Source organism: Mauremys mutica, chromosome 4, assembly GCF_020497125.1.
Source record: "Mauremys mutica isolate MM-2020 ecotype Southern chromosome 4, ASM2049712v1, whole genome shotgun sequence".
In the NCBI taxonomy this organism is placed as follows: domain Eukaryota; kingdom Metazoa; phylum Chordata; order Testudines; family Geoemydidae; genus Mauremys; species Mauremys mutica.
The window spans coordinates 65,112,381-65,129,885 of record NC_059075.1 but is presented as its reverse complement, the minus strand read 5'-3'; the positions used below and the strand labels follow the sequence as shown (position 1 = coordinate 65,129,885).

The 17,505-nt window shown below is 43.2% G+C and overlaps 1 protein-coding gene across 12 annotated transcripts in view; it reads right to left on the bottom strand.

The window, feature by feature from the left end:
- DPF3 (double PHD fingers 3) overlaps positions 1 to 17,505 on the bottom strand; it is a 262,881-nt gene that overhangs the window by 10,205 nt on the left and 235,171 nt on the right. For all 12 annotated transcript variants that reach the window (XM_045013994.1, XM_045013997.1, XM_045014000.1 and 9 more), the window contains one exon: positions 1,007 to 1,119. In XM_045013994.1, the coding sequence (XP_044869929.1) occupies positions 1,007 to 1,119 (113 nt within the window). The remainder of the gene's footprint in view (positions 1 to 1,006; positions 1,120 to 17,505) is intronic.

The window sequence follows — 17,505 nt, the reverse complement described above, 5'->3', positions numbered from 1 at the left end:
TTTTCTTCTTCCAGCACTGGCCCTTCACTTAAATAACTCCACTCCTTCCCTGGTGCTTATCTCACTGGTTTATTTATAGAGAGCAATCATATCTCCCCTCAGCCTTCATTTGGTTAGGTTAAACAAGCCAAGCTTAAGTCTCCTCTCAAAAGGTAGGTTCTCCATTCCTCTGATCATTTCTGGTGTTACCTAGTCCAGGTCATCCCCTCTTGCCAGGACCCTTTTACTCTCCAGCCTGGACAGAACAAATTTTGCAAAGTTCAGCAGGTTAGTGAGGGGGGTCTGTAAATGAGCTGTTCCTATCACGAGGACTGTAGCTCTTCACATTGTCACAAAAAACTATGTTCGGATGGGTGACACCCATATACTGCACTGAAAATCCCCCCTTCGCTCTTAAAACAGAATGCACCCAGACGCTTAAGATTTTTTTTGTTGCTAAAAACAAAATCCAGAGAGCTGCTTGACGTTTATCTTGCTACGGAGCAAAGGAAATAGACTAGATTATCAATAAAAAGTCCCTTCCAATCCCAATGTTTCCATGGCTTTGGGTTTTATCATAAAGATTGAAGTTCACATGAGCTTCAAATTGGGTGACATGGGAGATTAGTAATAGGAGATAGACCCGCCATCTCTAGACCACCATCTAGACTATTCAAATCCAGCCCAGATCACAGCTGTTCAATGACCTATGTGACATTGGGTTTGTGGCTTCAGTCCAGTTTCTATGGGACAAGTGTCCAAATCACAAATACTATCATCTAAAATGGCCTTATATGGCACCCATGATAATCTCAGGAGAGACAAATGATTAAATGAGTTACTGTGACGGACTAGAGAGGTTCTTTCCAAGTCAGGGCTCAGGTATACTGAAGGAGCAATGGAGGAGTGACCCATTGCTGCTGCCAGTGTTTTACAGTTTTGTAGTGAAACAGAGGACAGTATTCTAAGGCAGTCATTGCAGTTTCCTTCACCAGCACTAATTTATATTTAAAAAAAAACAACTCACATCATTTTCAGAGGTCCCGCAAAGGCTGCAGGATTTGCACTCAATGCATTGCCACTTATAGGTTTTTACAGCCTCCGTCATGTTTGTGGTGAATTGCAGGCAGGTAGGGTGTCCTGGAGAAAATTGGAGAGGAATGTCATTATTACTGTTTACTTTTTTAAAGACTTGTTATTAAATTGGGGGACAAAATGCACATGGACATGGACTGATCACAACATGGGCTGCAACTAGCGGATACCGAAGAGGAAAGCAGGCATTAACCCTTTCGCTGCTGGGCACAAAAAAAATCAGAGTAATCCCTGCCCAATTCCCCATTGGCAAAGCAGTAATTTGCTCAGAGCTCTTAAAAACATTTTTAAAAGAAAGTGAGAAAAGGAAAGAAAACAGAAGCTCCCACTTTCAGAGGGAACTCATCCATCTTAATAGGAATGGAATTATGTTTTAACGGGCAGTTAATTCAGCCTGATTGAAGGACTTGGTTGCAATGAGATTTTATTCCTCTTTTCAAAGCTTCCCTTCCCACTGTCCAAAGATTTACAAATAAAAAAGTGATTCTGTAAACTTTGCTTGAGTGGGAGCAGCAGGGTATGGAAAGCAAGGGATAGCATGAAGGGGGTGGGTTTTTTTAAGAGCTCTGTGCTACTCAAGTTGGTTGGCACAGAAGAAACCAAATTGCATAGCTAACCCTCCAGGTTGAAAAAAAAAACAACCCAAAAAGCCACCAACTCCCGCAAACAAACTAACCAAAAGGAATAAATAAGGGAAAGCTAGCAAAACAGTCACATCTATTTGGGAAGAACAAATTGCCAGAGTGACAACCCTCTCCCCTACATGCGTGTCGACTCCAGCTTTGTGAAACAGCAGTACCACGGTAGCGGGGTCAGCAATGGGCTTTCTGGAGGGGAAAAATATAAACAAACAAGCAAACCAAGGTAGGATGAATGTTCCTTCTGCAAAACAGAACAAGAAAAAAAAAAGCCACACCACTGAAATAAAGTACTATACCCCAAGATCAACCATTCAAGGTTGAAACAGTCTTTGGTCACCTGGAGTTAAATATGGTCTTCCTTCTCAGAAAACATTACGTTTTTCGCCCCTCTGTTGTACATACAAGTATTAACACTGCATACTGCATGGGAGAAGGTGGTATATAAAGGAAGTGTATGTGTATGTATATAAGACGCACACACACTAAATGTAGTTTTGGACATCTTCAGGAATATTGTACAAATACACAATCTTTCGCCTCTTGCACACCTGCTATTATTGGGCAGCTATCAATAGGGAGAGAAAAAAACCCTTTTAACTTCATTGTTGCAGGAACATTTGTAGGAAGGTGGTCAGAGTAGAAAAGTGGACGATATTTTGCTAGTAAAGAAATTAAGGTCTGTCATTCCTTAGTGGTTACAAATGTGCATGTGAGAATGTACCTTTCACTACCAAATCCCTCAGCAATGTTTTTCTCCTTCTGTTGTACTTTCCCATAATTACTATACAATATTTGGAAGCTTGTATTTTCTCAGCAGTTATGCAAATGGTGTCTCAGTGGCTGGGTAACCCAATAATGCTGACAGAGAATAGCCCTTCTTATAAATCAGTTATTATACTATCACCAATTGCTGTAGGATTCTGGGTCTCTGGTTATGCTACTGTGGGATCGGCGTGAGAACTAAGGACATCTAGTGGTAAAATACGTTCATAAATTAAGAAATGAACAGAACATAAAGGGGAGGCAGTATTAAAGGAAGGAGAAATCAGTGTCAGAGTCTGTTAATGTTATTCTCTTAAGAGCTGGAATAAACAGTCTCATTGAGAGTAGTGACAAGCCCAGACCAAAACCCTGGCTAAGAAGAACGCCTATCTTTGAAGTGTTTTAAATCTCAACACAGAACTAGATCCAGATTTTGCAAATGACACCTATTGTTATGATGGATCAGACCAAAACCAAGGATCTGTACATCCTAAACCATGAGGTGTCCAGACACAGATTTTGTGACTTGAGCTCATCTCTAACTGAGAGTGACTCGAGGGATTATTGCTGAGATGGAGCCTTCAGAACCTGACATGACACTTGGTTGGTCCTCCAGGGTTAACTCCCGGCAAAAACAGAAGTTCATTTTAATGTCAGTAATCTGAACAAGCACACCACACAACATGTAAGAGAAGAGTTCATTGCAACAGCAACTAATTGGTGTCCACAAAGGCTGCACAGTGCTGGGATATATCAAGCAAACCCACTCAGACAGGGACCCCATGCACTAATCACAGAATTACTAGCTTCAGTCACACATGAAATCAGCACCAGGAGGAATGGAAAGAAATTTAACAGAAAGTAAATTAAGGCTCAATATGCACACACGCACGCACGCACACACAAACAAACCTTGCATAGTCTGTTACTCTTGACAACATCTCCATCCTGCCCGGCAATCAGACCCATAACCCAGAAATCATTCCCTCTCTTTGCCCCCTATATCCAGATTGTTTCCAAATCTTTCCATTCTTCTTCCATAAATGTTTTTAGAATCCTGCTTTTTATTGTCCAGACTCAAACACTCTGACCAAGGCACTCATCACCATATGCCATAAGTACTGTAACCTGCTCCTCTGCAGCTTCCCGGACACCAACATCACCTTCTTCTAGTCCATATAGAGCACAGCTGCTAAAGCCGTACTTCTTCCTGTTCTTCTGGCCACATCCTCTTCCTTTTCAAATCCCTCTACTAACTTCCCCTCTTACACCACATGAAGTTCAAGTTTCTTGTTCCCACTTTCAAGGCCCTTCCTGGTCTTACCCCTCCTTCCTTATCTCTATCTGTCTTTTATCATGTATCGGGGGATAGCCGTGTTAGTCTGGATCTGTAAAAAGCGACAAAGAGTCCTGTGGCACCTTATAGACCAATAGACGTATTGGAGCATAAGCTTTCATGGGTGACGAAGTGGGTATGAGTCTGATGAAGTGGGTATTCACCCACGAAAGCTTATGCTCCAATAGGACCGTTAATCTATAAGGTGCCACAGGACTCTTTGTCTTTTATCATGTCACCCAGGCCCTTTTCTCCTTTGCCAGTGAGATCAGCCTGGACCACCTACTTCTCTACTCCTCACCAAAACATCTTTGCAATTTCTTACATGCTGCTCCTCATCCAATGGATCCCCTCCCTGAACTGATCCATCCCTCTCCTTTAAATCCCTTTTCAAGACTTGCATCTGCCACAAGGCCTACAAGAAATCAGCCACTTTAAGCTGGCTAGGCTGAGTTGGGGAAATAATGATAATGGAGATTGTAAAACATTTCCCATTAGTCGGCTCTACTAGCAGTGCTGGTCTGGCCTATTTTGAGAGCAAATCACCTGCAAGGGGTGCCAGTTTATGCAGCCTGCCATGCCCTGTCCCGGAATTTTGTGACTGTCGAAGGGGCAACTACAGGTGGCCAAATCATTGCACATCCCAAGGACTAGCTCTCTCTGCTAGACCAGAGTTTCTTCACTTTCTGAAGAAAGATATTGTCTCCTGGATACCTGTCCTTCCAGCCTTCAAGTCAGGTTCTGATTCATGTTCACGACCCTCTTTTGTTGTGACCATAGCCCCAATCCAGCTTCTCCTGCAGTCAACGGAAAGATTGCCACTGAATGCACTGGGTGTTAGATCAGGCCCTCTAATGCTTGGAGAATTTGTCGATGTACAGTTCACAGCATTAAAGTCAAATAAGTTTTCTTTTCCCTGCTCTCCTTTCTGGCTCTCCAGCTCCACTCTAGACTGGCCTTTTGTTCTGTGTGACACCATGGAAACTCCATAGCAGAGAGTTCCTGTGGCTATGCTCCCACGGAGCATCTAAGCTCCAGAGCAGAGCAGCTTCTGGCATTCCCCCTGCTAAGAACGGAAGAGCCTAATTGAACCTGAGTCTGATAGACATATTTTGGTAGATTCACAGTGATAACAGAAAAAGCCTGTTTTGCAATTACAGGTATTTCTAAAAAGACTTGCACAAACGGCAGCCCAAGAAATGACCTAAATGACAGATGTGGTGGAGCTGTGTGCGACAGGGAGCGATAAAGGTTTTATTGCACCATGTCTGTGGTTGTGATTGCCTAGAAATACTTTTAGTTCTACAATCCTGTGATAAACTGTATTTAGGGTAGCTTGAGATGTGCAGTGAAGGTTCTGCAGTTGAAACTCAGTTAATAATCCTGATTATAACAGATTCCAGTTCAGTCTCACATACCCATATGAGCTCTGCAAGCTAACAGGAAGAAGAAGTAGCGCAAATGTATTGTGTCCTTGAAGTCAATAGACAGAATGCTAAAATGCACACAGGTAGTAGCTTGGTCAAAGGTTCAGACAGTCACTTTTCTAACAGACTATAAGTGCACTCTAATGATAAAATTTGCTATGGAACAAATGCTATAAACAACACATACAGCCAAACCTGCACTCAGGAAGGTAACAGCAAGTAAGCCCTTGGCCGTAAGCAAGCAGTTGAATGCACAGATAGCCCTGAATCAGAACTCCAAATCAGAATGAACACTCGCAATCTTTGCGGACGTTCAGATCTGGATCTAAACTCTGTGGCTCAGGCCCACATGGTCAGTATTTTATAGTTCTCCTAATGTTGCTTCAAATGTCATGTTGTTTGATCTTACAGCACATCCAGTAGACCGCTGATTTGGGGTTAGGATCAGGGCCGGCTCCAGGCACCAGCTTAGCAAGCAGGTGCTTGGGGTGGCCACTCCGGAGAAGGGCAGCACGTCCAGCTATTCGGCGGAGGGTCCCTCCTTCTAACTCGGAGTGAAGGACCTCCCGCTGAATTGCTGCAGATTACGATCGTGGCTTCTTTTTTTTTTTTTTTTGCTGCTTGGGATGGCAAAACCCCTGGAGCCGGCCCTGGATAGGAGAGATCATGTCAGAAATATTTCACTGGGTATGCACACAATGCTAGTATAGGCTAATAGAGAGGAAGATTTTAACACAAATACCTTAAAAATATTTTAAATTGTTCCATCCCTCACGGACTGTGTGACACTAAAGACGAAGAATGACATTGCAGCCAATAGTGATCTGCTGCATCCAGGCATTCTGCGATCAGTACAGACCTTAGAATGGCTCATTAGTGCTTCTTCAATAATGAATTCTGCATCGCAAGGTTAATTGTAACCATGTGCACTGTCACAACCACCACAGACTGTTTAAATTAACAATCCAATCAATAATCTTTTCCAAACAATTGCAGAGATGATTTTTGAGACAACAATAAGCACCAGCTTCCTTTTAAAGAAACAAATCTAAAAATATTTATGCTAAGCAAAAGGAATTTTCACCCAGTTTCAAAAGGAACATATAATCAGCATACAGTGCAACTGTCAGACAAGATTATGGTATTTTTCAGTCCTTTCTTCAACCACGTATGTGTGGTGGGGTTTTTGTTTGTTTGTTTTTGTTTTAATCAATGGCATAACGAAAATCCATGGGGATCCTGGTTACCTTCTGTCAGTAGTCCATAAACTATTCAGGTCTTTAAACAACCACAGATTGATGGTACAGGTAGAATGCCCAATGTTGCAGCCACCCCGTATATGTAATGGAAATTCCATGGGCAAAGTAACTGAAGAAATCAAGCCCTTCATATTGCTATGATGGAATCAGAGTTGATATAACTGGTGTTGCTATTACAAGGAATTAGAGCAATTACTGAAAATAAAAGGGCAAGCTCTAATTCTAATGGGGGGTAGCATGTAAAGTACAGATTCTGTCCTCACTCGTCTGCCTAAAGATATAGTTTATAATGCTTACACATGTGCAGTATTGCCAAAACCAGGCTTTCAAAAATCATGAGTCAGGCCCCGCAAAATTATGAGATTGTCTTAAAATGTATAAGATTTCTAAAAAAAAAAAAAATTGGGGGTTCTTTTCATTTGCACTCTGATGTTTGTCTCTCAGGGTCCCATTCTGAAGCTTTCCTCAGTAACCATGAAGGCTAGAAACATATAAATATGAGAAAGCTGAAATTCTCTATAATCACAGGAGTCCAGGAGCTGGAACTTTAAGAAAAAGCACCATGTGTCACAAGACTCATGATCAAATTGCAATAATTGGAAAAACTGGGTATTTATTATTGGAATTTCCATAGCCCTTTCTATCATCAGAGCTCTTTCTCAAAATACTAAAGTTCTAATCATGCCAATATTTATGCATGTGAGTAGTCCTAGTGACTTAAATTGGACTATTCATGCACCTAAGTATTTTCAGGATGAAGCCCTAATTCTCTGATCATCACAATAGCCCTGTGTATTAGGGAAGTACTGTTATTTCCATTTTACAGGTGGGGAAGCTGGGGCACAGAGAGATTAAGTGATTTGCCCAAGCTCACAGAAAGAATCAGTGTCGGAGCGGGGATTAGAACTCAGGACTTTCTGGCTCTAAATCCACAGAACAGACCAAAATTGAATTCACCTTTTGAAATAAGCTGAAAACGTTAAAAGCGTCAGTGCTGGATATTGTTACAACCAGCCAATATTTTATTATTAAAGAAAGGGAGGAGAAAAGGAGGCACTAAAAAAGCTTATTTCTGCCTCCTGGTGACATAACAGTGAGAAAATCTGCCCTTTTCTTTCAATGGAGTCACTATATGAATACACACATTGCTGCACCCTACAGAGAGATAATAGGCATTCTGCAGCCATGCAATACCAGTGCTGCAGATGCTGCTGACCAAACGCTGCTCTGCTACAAAATGAGCCTTAAAGGGTTCTGGTGGCCTTAGTTAATAGACAGGCCATCTTGATTCTGTCAGCTAGCTCCAATATGCCAGTAATTGTGGAAGAATTAACTCCATCAATAATTGATGGAGATCTGAGACCATTCAGCTGTAGCAGAGCACACCATTCTTCACCCCATAGTTTCTCTTTGACCAGTGAGGACAAAGCAAAAAAAAAAAAGATATTCTGATGCCCTAGCACTTGGGAGGTGCAGGCAACTGTATTCCAGAGATGGTAGTTTGCTCCCAGGTACTGACAGTTTCAGTGAAGTAATGAATTTGAATTACAAAAGAATATCAAATAGAATGAACCCTGTTTTAAGTGGTCACCCAAGGGGACAAAAAAACTCTTGCATAATAGACATTGGGCCAAATTCTGCTCTGAGTTATGCAGGTATGACTCCAGCTGGAGTCAATGGGAATTGCACATGTGCAACTGAAAGGAGAATTGGCTTGTGGTCTATATTTTAAGTTCTCCTGGAAATGCTAGGGATGTTTAACAGTGGTTGTTTAGTCCATAGTTCATACGCTTTCCAAGAGTTGTGCAAAACTGTAGTCATGCATATCCCAATGATCATTATGGGAGTGAGTCTCCTAGCCTAATACCTCCCAACCTGAAGCAATTCTTTGAAAATCCTGTACCCGAGGAAGCCAACCAGCCAGATCTCTCTCTCTAGCCTTGACTATAATACACATTTTCCCTTAAAATTTCCCACCATGGCTACCAACCCAATATGTACCCTGAGAGTGCTAGCATACATGAAATGCTCACAATTTTAGGTAAAGCTTAGGTAAAAATGTGAAGGGTAAACAAAGCCCTTCTCTTATAAGGCAAAAACTCTGACATGACTGGCCATATTTTTTAATGATTCTTTGTTTATACTAATTGAACTAATCTGCTATCAATTATTCATATTTTTAAAGGGAAAAAATCCAGCACTTGCTGGGCATTAAAAAGTGTCAAACAAAAATACCTGCCACTATTTGTACAAGACCGACCGGCAAACAAACAAAAAAAACACAATGTTGTGAGCTCACCCCATTAATTAACACCCAGGAAACCTCTGATCAAAAGAAATCACAAGCTAGTAGCTAAAACAAAGAGCAAAGACTTGGGAGTTCTAGGTTCTGTGCCCAGCCCTGCCACAGACTTCCAATGAGAGCTTGGGCAAGCCATTTAACCTCTTTGACTCTGTTTTTCCATCTGTCAAATGGCATTAATTATTGTAACCGGAGTTTGGTGAGCATAATTTGTCAATGTTCATAAGGCACTTTGAGATCTGTGGAGACAAGGTGTTATAGGTGCAAGGTCTTTATTAATAGAGCTGATGAAATTACCAGTGCTAATTATTATCATAATTCATCAATGTTGCATAAATAATGAAGTCAAAAATAGATATGTTAATTTCAGCTCCATTATAAATACAGGTGTTGGGGAAAATAATCAATGTTTGCCAATGGTAAAGGACCAGAGATGTAAGGAAAATGTGTTTAAGTGTGGAAGATATTTATAGAGAACATGAGGAATTCATCAACTGGGGTAAATTCTGCTATTACAGCCAAGCACCTTGACTGTAGAATTAACTGAGAGCAAAATTTGGCTCAAAGGATGTGCATGTTATAACATTATGGACATATCTGCTCAGGGGAGGAGTGCATATACACACACACACACACACACACACACACACACACACACACACACACACACACACACCCCTGCTCGAGAGAGAGAGAGAGAAAACAATTCATCCTAGAAGGCTGTGCTCTGGAAGATTTATTTGTAACAATTTGGGATGACCTGCATAATGCACAAGTGGCAAAGCAATGAGTGAATTATTCAGGCAATATCAAAAGAGTGCCAGTAAAATGTTTATCCTACCTCAAACCATCATGTCTTCTGAATATGCTGCTATTTTACACACAAATACCTTTCAAATGCTTTAGAGTGTTTTTAAATGGTTTTATTGGTACTTCTAAATATCTTTTCCCCTGTAAATCCAGACTTCCTTAGCACACATAGTCCAGCTGTACAGATCTTAATATACCTACTAGAATTTAAAAGGCTCTAAAATTACCTAAAATCACTTTAATATACATAAAATGTCAATGTGAGAGTTTTGTATTTTGGGCTAGACCTCAGGGTACAAGTTCTGTACGTCTCACTGGACAATTAGGAAGAGGAAGTTACTTTCCTGTAATTGGAAGTTCTTTGAGATGTGTGATCCCTATCTGTATTGAAAACGCAGGTGCACATGCGTGCCATGCACCGGAGCCAGAAGTTTTCAGTAGCAGTAGCGGTTGACCCACACGTGCGTCATACATTGCCTCATGCTCCAGGCAAGGTTATAAGGTGATGCGGGGTGATCCACCCTTAGTCACCCTCTTACCTCTGAGTAGCGCAGAGGGGACAGTGGGCAGATATTGGAATACAAATAGGGACCACACATCTCAAAGAGCCTCCAGTTACAGGTAAGTAACCTCCTCTTCTTCGAGTGATGGTCCCTATATGTATTCCAAACATGGGTGAGTATCAAGCAGTGATCAGCGTGGAGGTGGATGCGAGGAAGCAAGAGATATTGCCGTCTGCAGGATGGCCCACAGCTGTGTCTTCCATCACTCCCTGGGTGATGGCGTAGTGGGCGGTGAAGGTATGCACGGAGTGCCAGGTCACCGCCCAGCATATGTCATGCCAGGGATGTCAACCAGGGAGGTGGAGTTGGTCGCATGTGCCCACGTGTAGTGGGACTTAATCCTGTCGGGCAACAGGGTATTAGACTGCCCATAGCATTCTGTTATGCATATAGAGGCCCATTTTGATATGCACTGTGAAGAGAAGGCTTGGCCCTGCAACCTCTCTGCAATGGCTACAAAAAGGTGTGCAGGGGTGCAAAAGGTGCGGGTTCTGTCAAGATAGAACGGAAGTGCATGGCATACATCTGATGAGTGCAGGGTCAGTCAGTGTGGCATCCAGGTAGTCAATGTGGAGTCTGCAGACTGATAGAAGCCACAGCTGTAGACGGTGCATGTGCAGGCAGGTCTGTGGTGTCACATGGGGGCAGGCTGCCAAGTGGCTGAAGAGGCAGAGACAGCTGGCACTGTGGTGCATGGGTTGCAGCATAGAGCTGCCACTAGGGACATCAGGGCAGGAAAAGGCCTGAGCTGTCCCAGAATCTAGGCATGCCCTGATGAAGTGGACTGTCCACCTCAGGACAAGCACAGATTGCTCCTTATTTATACAGATGCCTAGAGCGCAGAGGGCCAATGTCGTCTCTGCAAGAGATGGTGCCACCAGAAGCCAGTCGTCTAAGTAAGGGAACACAGAGTACCCTACTTGTCTTAGCTGGGCTGCCACAACCACAAAGACTTTGGTGAAGACCCTTGGATCTGTCACAATGCCGAAGAGGAGAACTCTGAAATGGCAGTGGTTGTCGCCCACATGGAAGCGAAGAAACTTGTGGTGGGCCGCATGGACGTCAATGTGAAAATACACATCCTTCATGTAGAGAGCTGGGAGGGAGGGTATGATGGGAGCAAGTGTTACCACACAGAAATTGATTTTCCTAATGAAAGTGTTGAGTAGTTGGAAATTGAGGATGGGGCGGAATTCTCCTCCCTTATTAGGGATGAGAAAATACAGGAAATAGAAGCCAGGCTGATTAAGGGGTTGGGCACTGGTGTGATCATGCCCTGTGCGGCACAGGAGCCTGGACGGAAGGGTGCAAGGCCTGGAAAGGTGGATATGGGCAATGGTATGAGTCCCAGAGTGGCCAGTGTGCCCATGGGGTTGGGTCCTGGGTATACGACAGGCCCCAAGGATACACATTCCAAGGCAGCGGTGCAGGAGTGTACCGAGCCTGAGCTGTGCCCTGACACAGAGGAGAATGATGGTTCCCCTAATGAATAGTCGTCTGAGTCCAAAGAGACCTCCAGTAGCAGTGGAGCCATCAGTGTGGGCCATCTGTGCTCAACCGCCAGGTGTGGTCTCTGTCAAAAGAGGAGCAGTGTGTCCACCGGAGTAGGGGGCTGCAGTACCGAGAGCAGTGGAGGGATGGATATGGCAGGTCTAGGTGTGCTGTTGGGAGCAGAGGTTTGATGCACCCAGGCATCCAGGGGATGTCTCTTGGACCACTGGAGAGTGGAGGCATGTGCAGCGTGGAATGTGGAGACTCTGGTCACAATGGGGGCGCATGCCATGGAGGCAGTCTCTTCGCACAGCTGGGACAGCAGTTGCGGTACCAGTGCCTCCTCCTTCCTTTTAGCTTTACACACTGCATGGGGGAGCTTAGGAGGTGGCACAGTGGGGTCCATATGCGATGTCTCACCCAACCTGGTATGGCTTGGGGAGGAAACACTGTGCTTAGAGGCAGTCTGCAACAGGGACTTGTACGGTGCCCATGAGAACACTTACAACCCTCTCACTTGGACTTGCCCTGCACCGGTGGTACTGATGGATCTGGGCAGGAGGCAGTGGGTGGAGCACTCACCACCAGTGAAGGGAGATGCACTGTTAGTTCCATCGGTCCTGGATCAGACGCCCAACACGGCTGAAGACTCTTCTCCATGAGGAACTTCCGGCGTCGCAAAAGACGAGCCTCACGGGTCTGCAGGGGAAAGGACTTGCCGATCTCACAGAAAGATGCACCTCCCCCAAGCAGTACCAGCAGCAGTGGTGCTCGTCACTCACTGAGAACAAGCAAGGGCATGATGCACAGTTTTTGAACCCCAGAACGTGGGGCATAGTCCCCCAACAAAGTTGAGACAGGCCCTGAGCAGGGCAAGACCAACTATACTAACTATGAACTATCTACACTATTAAGAAAAACTAAACTAGCTACATACATAGACTACAAGCATGAAGGAAGGAGGATTCTGACTCCAACCATGCAGCGGTAAGAGGGTACTGAATCAGCGTGGCCCCACACAGCCTCTTATAACCTCGAGCATGAGGCAACATACGATGCACATGCAGGTCAATGGACACTGCTACTGAAAACTTCCAGCTCTGTCACATGGCGCGCATGTGCACCCAAGTTTGGAATACATATAAGGACCATCACTCAAAGAAGAATTTCCCCTTTCCACTGGTATCAAACTGCCATGTAAAACCCTGCAGTCATAACAAACAGCATCAGACGTTATAGCTGTCACTGGTGCAGAACTTAATATTGCACATTCTGCTGCCCTGGATCTACACAGTAGATATGTAGTAATATGGAGGACAGATTCCACATTTGATGGGGAAAGAAAGAAACACTTCCTGATTGGGTTGCTTAGGGTCTCAAACTTTAAAATCCTAGGGGACAGTTCAGCCACTGGTGTAAATTAGAGCAACTGCGAGGCTGCTCTCTAACTTACAGCTGCCTGCAGCAGCCACCCAAAAAGCTGTTGTGGCAGCCATGGATCTCCACAGCACAGTGCATTCTGGCTAAGTCCCATCCCTTGACTTGCTATTGTACTGGGGACTGAGAGGTTGGATGGTGTTTCAGCTGCTTAGGCCATTCTTAAGAATGCTTTGCGCAAAGCAGCCCTACCATCGCTGAGGATCTGGCCCTGTGTTTCGAGTTGCTCAGAGGTTTGGAATATTACAAATAGTCAAGGGGAGATGGTGTACTGGGCAGAATGCAAGTGAAGGGCAAGGTGCACAATAAAAGCTTATCAGCTGGCTCTGCAATTCACAAGAATATCTTCACCACTTACGTAACGTTATAGAGAGATATAGATGTGATGCACCTGAGTCTCCTCTGGTACACACCAGTTTTACATCAGTGCAACTCTATTGACTTCAGATTTGCACCGGCGTAACTGTGATCAAAATCAGACTGTGTATAGAAAGGTGGCCCTGATTCTCCACTGCACCTTGGGTAGATGCAAAAAGCTACCATTCCTATTTTCACACAGTACATGAGGTGCAAGGCAGTGGAGAATCAAGCCCAAGTCATACTTGACACAGTTTCTCACGGAGCAATAAGAATATGTTCTGCTCATTGATTAGCATGTCCAGCTTCCTGACAACAGAAAACCTGATTCATTCCTGGAGTTACACTGTTGTGAAGCTGGGGTAACAGAGTGGTGAAACAGGCCCCAATTGAGAGGTGTAAGAGTGGAACCTGACCTTAGATCCATTGAAACCATTGTCCTCCCAGAATTTCCCATCCTGAATCAAGCAATGTTCTCCTTCCTTCTTTCCCAAACTGACCCCTATTAGACACTGCTGGCTGCTAAGCAAAATGGCTATTTCTTGCCTAAGAAAAATAACGTGGGAGCACTCAAATGACCTTGTATCGAAGCCTCAGCTCATTACTGTACTGAATAAACCGTCCAACGCAGTACAATTCCTGGGGGTGATTTAGGTCAGCGTGACCTCCAAAAAAACCACCAGCCCGCATCACAGTGTGCATAGCATTATGGGTAATGATCTGCTAATTGCCAAAAGGCAGTTAGGCTGCTTACCAATGCCAACAGGAAAGAAACTGCCCTCAGGCACTGCACAGATTCTGTACACCAGGGCTTTCAGTAGCAGGAACACAGATCCTAATAACTAAAATAATACAACTTCTAAAGTATGGCAGAGAATGCTATTGCTACTGTGCTGAGTTTCTACACCCAGCAGATGTATGTACTGGCGAATGTGCTGTGTAAAGTATTCCTAGCACTGTATTCCTTTCAATACAAGATGTTTTCTGTATTTAATTGTCTAGCAAAGTGAGGCAGTGGTAAGATGAAAGGGTGGATGGGGGAGGTGGGCTGCCTGTCCAGACAGGGTCAATCTCTACAACCTGGAAAGCCAATGCCTCACTTGTCTGGGGGACCTTTTTATTATTCCTCAACAAACTGCAGTGGAAAAAACTCCAGCACAGCTCAGACCTCGTCACTATGCACTGCAGGCAACCCAGCCAGGCCAGCTCACACACCAGAGCTTTCAGTCAACTGGCAGGCTCACTAACCCTTTCAAAATGAGCAGTGAAGCAAAAACACTTGGTCATAAACACTAAAATAAAGGATGGAGGGTTACGGTGCTGTTGTGTTGGGTTTTTGTTTGTTAGTTAGTTAAATCAGCTCTTCCCAGTAGATTAAACACATCTGCCCTATAGCCTATTTACAACATTGCTATCCTAAGGGAGCCGGAGATTTCCAGTGGTATTGTTATAATGAAAGGAATGCTGTAGAGTCTAAGGTGTTTGGGAAGCCATGGACCAGGTATCCTTTTGTCAGTGTGTGAAAAAGAACCTTATTTTTAAAATAAATATGATCTCCACCCTTTCTATATGAGCAATAATCCTGCCATCTGTTAGAACCAACAGCCCTGACGGCTGCTGCCCTAATACCTGCTCCTTCTTCAACATCACTGGTGTTAAACTACTGTGTTAATACAAACAGACAGCAGCACGTCTGCAGGGGATTCTAGCGCTGTCCAGCATACAGATACATTGAAGGTAACCCTTGAAAATAACAGTTTTCTAGGCATGCACTGGACCCTGGTAATGCCATCTGTTCCTGAAAGGTGCAAGAAGGGGTCCCAACCAACATTGCACTGCAATTTAGAACCAGCCTCACAAGCTGATGGGACCAAAAGTGTCACCCACATTTCAAGCACTGAAAACACCTATTTTCTAAGTCGGTATTTTACATTCCAGGGATGATTTTTGGATAAAATTTTATAACCATTTTGTTGTTGCTATAAAAATTCTGTTATTAAAATTCATTTCTTCACAGGACTTCCTCCTCCCTCTCACCCCTTATGAGGTTGTTTGGCTCTTTAAAAAAATACTCTCCCCTACACTCTTTTGTAAGGAAGATTTGCAGTGTTGCAAGTAGAGCATTGCCTCAGAACACAATTTTTGCATGAACTTAGTATTCGTAAAAAGTGCAGAATGACAACCCTGACGCCCCCTATTTATCCACAAAACAGGCTTTGCTACACTGACCTGTCTCAAACCTGAGATGGAGGGACCATCGGTAGTGGTGAGAGCATTGGCTGGTTTCTGAGGGCCTTTCAGTTCTTGGCTTCTCTTCTCAGACTTCCAACAAGGGGGGCACTAGTGGTGATGCACCACTGAAATTCCACTGAAGCCCATAGGGGCTTCAGTGGTACAAAGACCTAGTCTCTCTATGAATAGGGGTGATTTCTCCATGTGCCACGAAACAGCCATCAGATAAGAATGACTCAGACACAATTGAGTGGATTGGTTTTTAACTTGTGAATTTGAGGGGGGAATATCTTATCAGTCTTCTCAGCCAACCAATTCTCTTCCTAGAATGCATTAAGAACAGCTCAGAATTAAGTTACTAGCCAGAATGGTTCCCAAAAATTCAAATCAAATGGCAAACTCCATAGAAATTATTTAAATTTCACTATTTAATATTAAATAAACTGCAGAAATAACTATGCATAAGACATTATGCCATTGCATACACAGTAACCTCATTGCTGTTACATGAGGTAACTATGTATCATACAGATAGATAAATTCAGCACAATGAGTAAATGGCTCATTATCTACATAAACATATACTGTAAATGTAACAGCTCTGGCTTTCCCATGCAAGTCTATTGAATTGCCTATAATTTATACTATTGCTAATATAGTAGTGTAATTATATACTCCAACATAACTAGTGCCACATCACTCAGCTAAACAGAAAGAAAAACAATTCTGAATAAGTTACTTCATTCATTCATTTAAATGGACTCCATCTAGTGTGTGTGAGTGAGAGAGAGAAAATATATTATATATAAACACACTTGTCATTGTTTGTAATGCAAATCTTAGAAGCTGGAAAATAAAATTGCACTGTCATTTTTCCATTCTCCATTTTTTAAATATTTTGGTTTTCCTCTCTTGCCAATGGAGCATTGGTCAACATGGCTGCCTTTTATTTACTTCTCCATCAAAATATCATCATTTAGTGGGAAGGGCTTAGTTAGTTAACCACATGCTGCAACCAGCAGAGGGCGCTCACACGGTGATTTCAATAAATCATGCCAAAGTGGTGGTGGTTTCTGTTTTTTTGGTGGAAAAATGGCAGGCAAACATACATTCATTTGTTAGATCCCAGATGACCTTCCACATCAGAACAACAAGTGAAAAGGTCAGTCATATTTTAGGTTTTAACAAGCTAATAGCATTCCTTTAATGTATATAAATGATATTTTATATCACCTAAATATCACATTTGATTAATCAAGCAATTAGCAAGGGCCACAGCAGTGGACATAAATGCTTACAGTCCACTCTGCACCAAAAGGAATTACTGAGAAGAGGCTATCATGCAAATTAAAATTAAACACTATTTTATTTATTTATTGCCTTGTCCTGTTGGAATTAGCTGTAGCTTTTAGGCCCCTGATGCAGTTTTAATTTTTTAACTGCTAGCAGGCTTGGTAATGGCAGTTCTAGTCATGACAAAGGGCCTAAGGGATTTTCTCATAGAGCCCGCAGGCTTGGAAGTTTCTGAATGTCTTTGACTCCAATTAACTTTAATGGGAGTTGGGGGTGCTCAGCACCTCTCTGATCAGGTTTCTAGGGAGCTGCATCCAGGTACCAAAGAAGCCTTTGTAAGAGAACTAGTGCTAGGCCCCTTAAATACAAGAGGGCCTAATTCTTATTTACATAAGGCCAGAACAGAATGGCAATATTCCTAGAACAGTGCAAAAGGGGCTTCAGAGCCAGATTTTTAAAGGTATTTAGGTGCCTAGTGGGAATTTCAAATGTGCTTAGTTGCGAAATCAACAGGGAGCCTG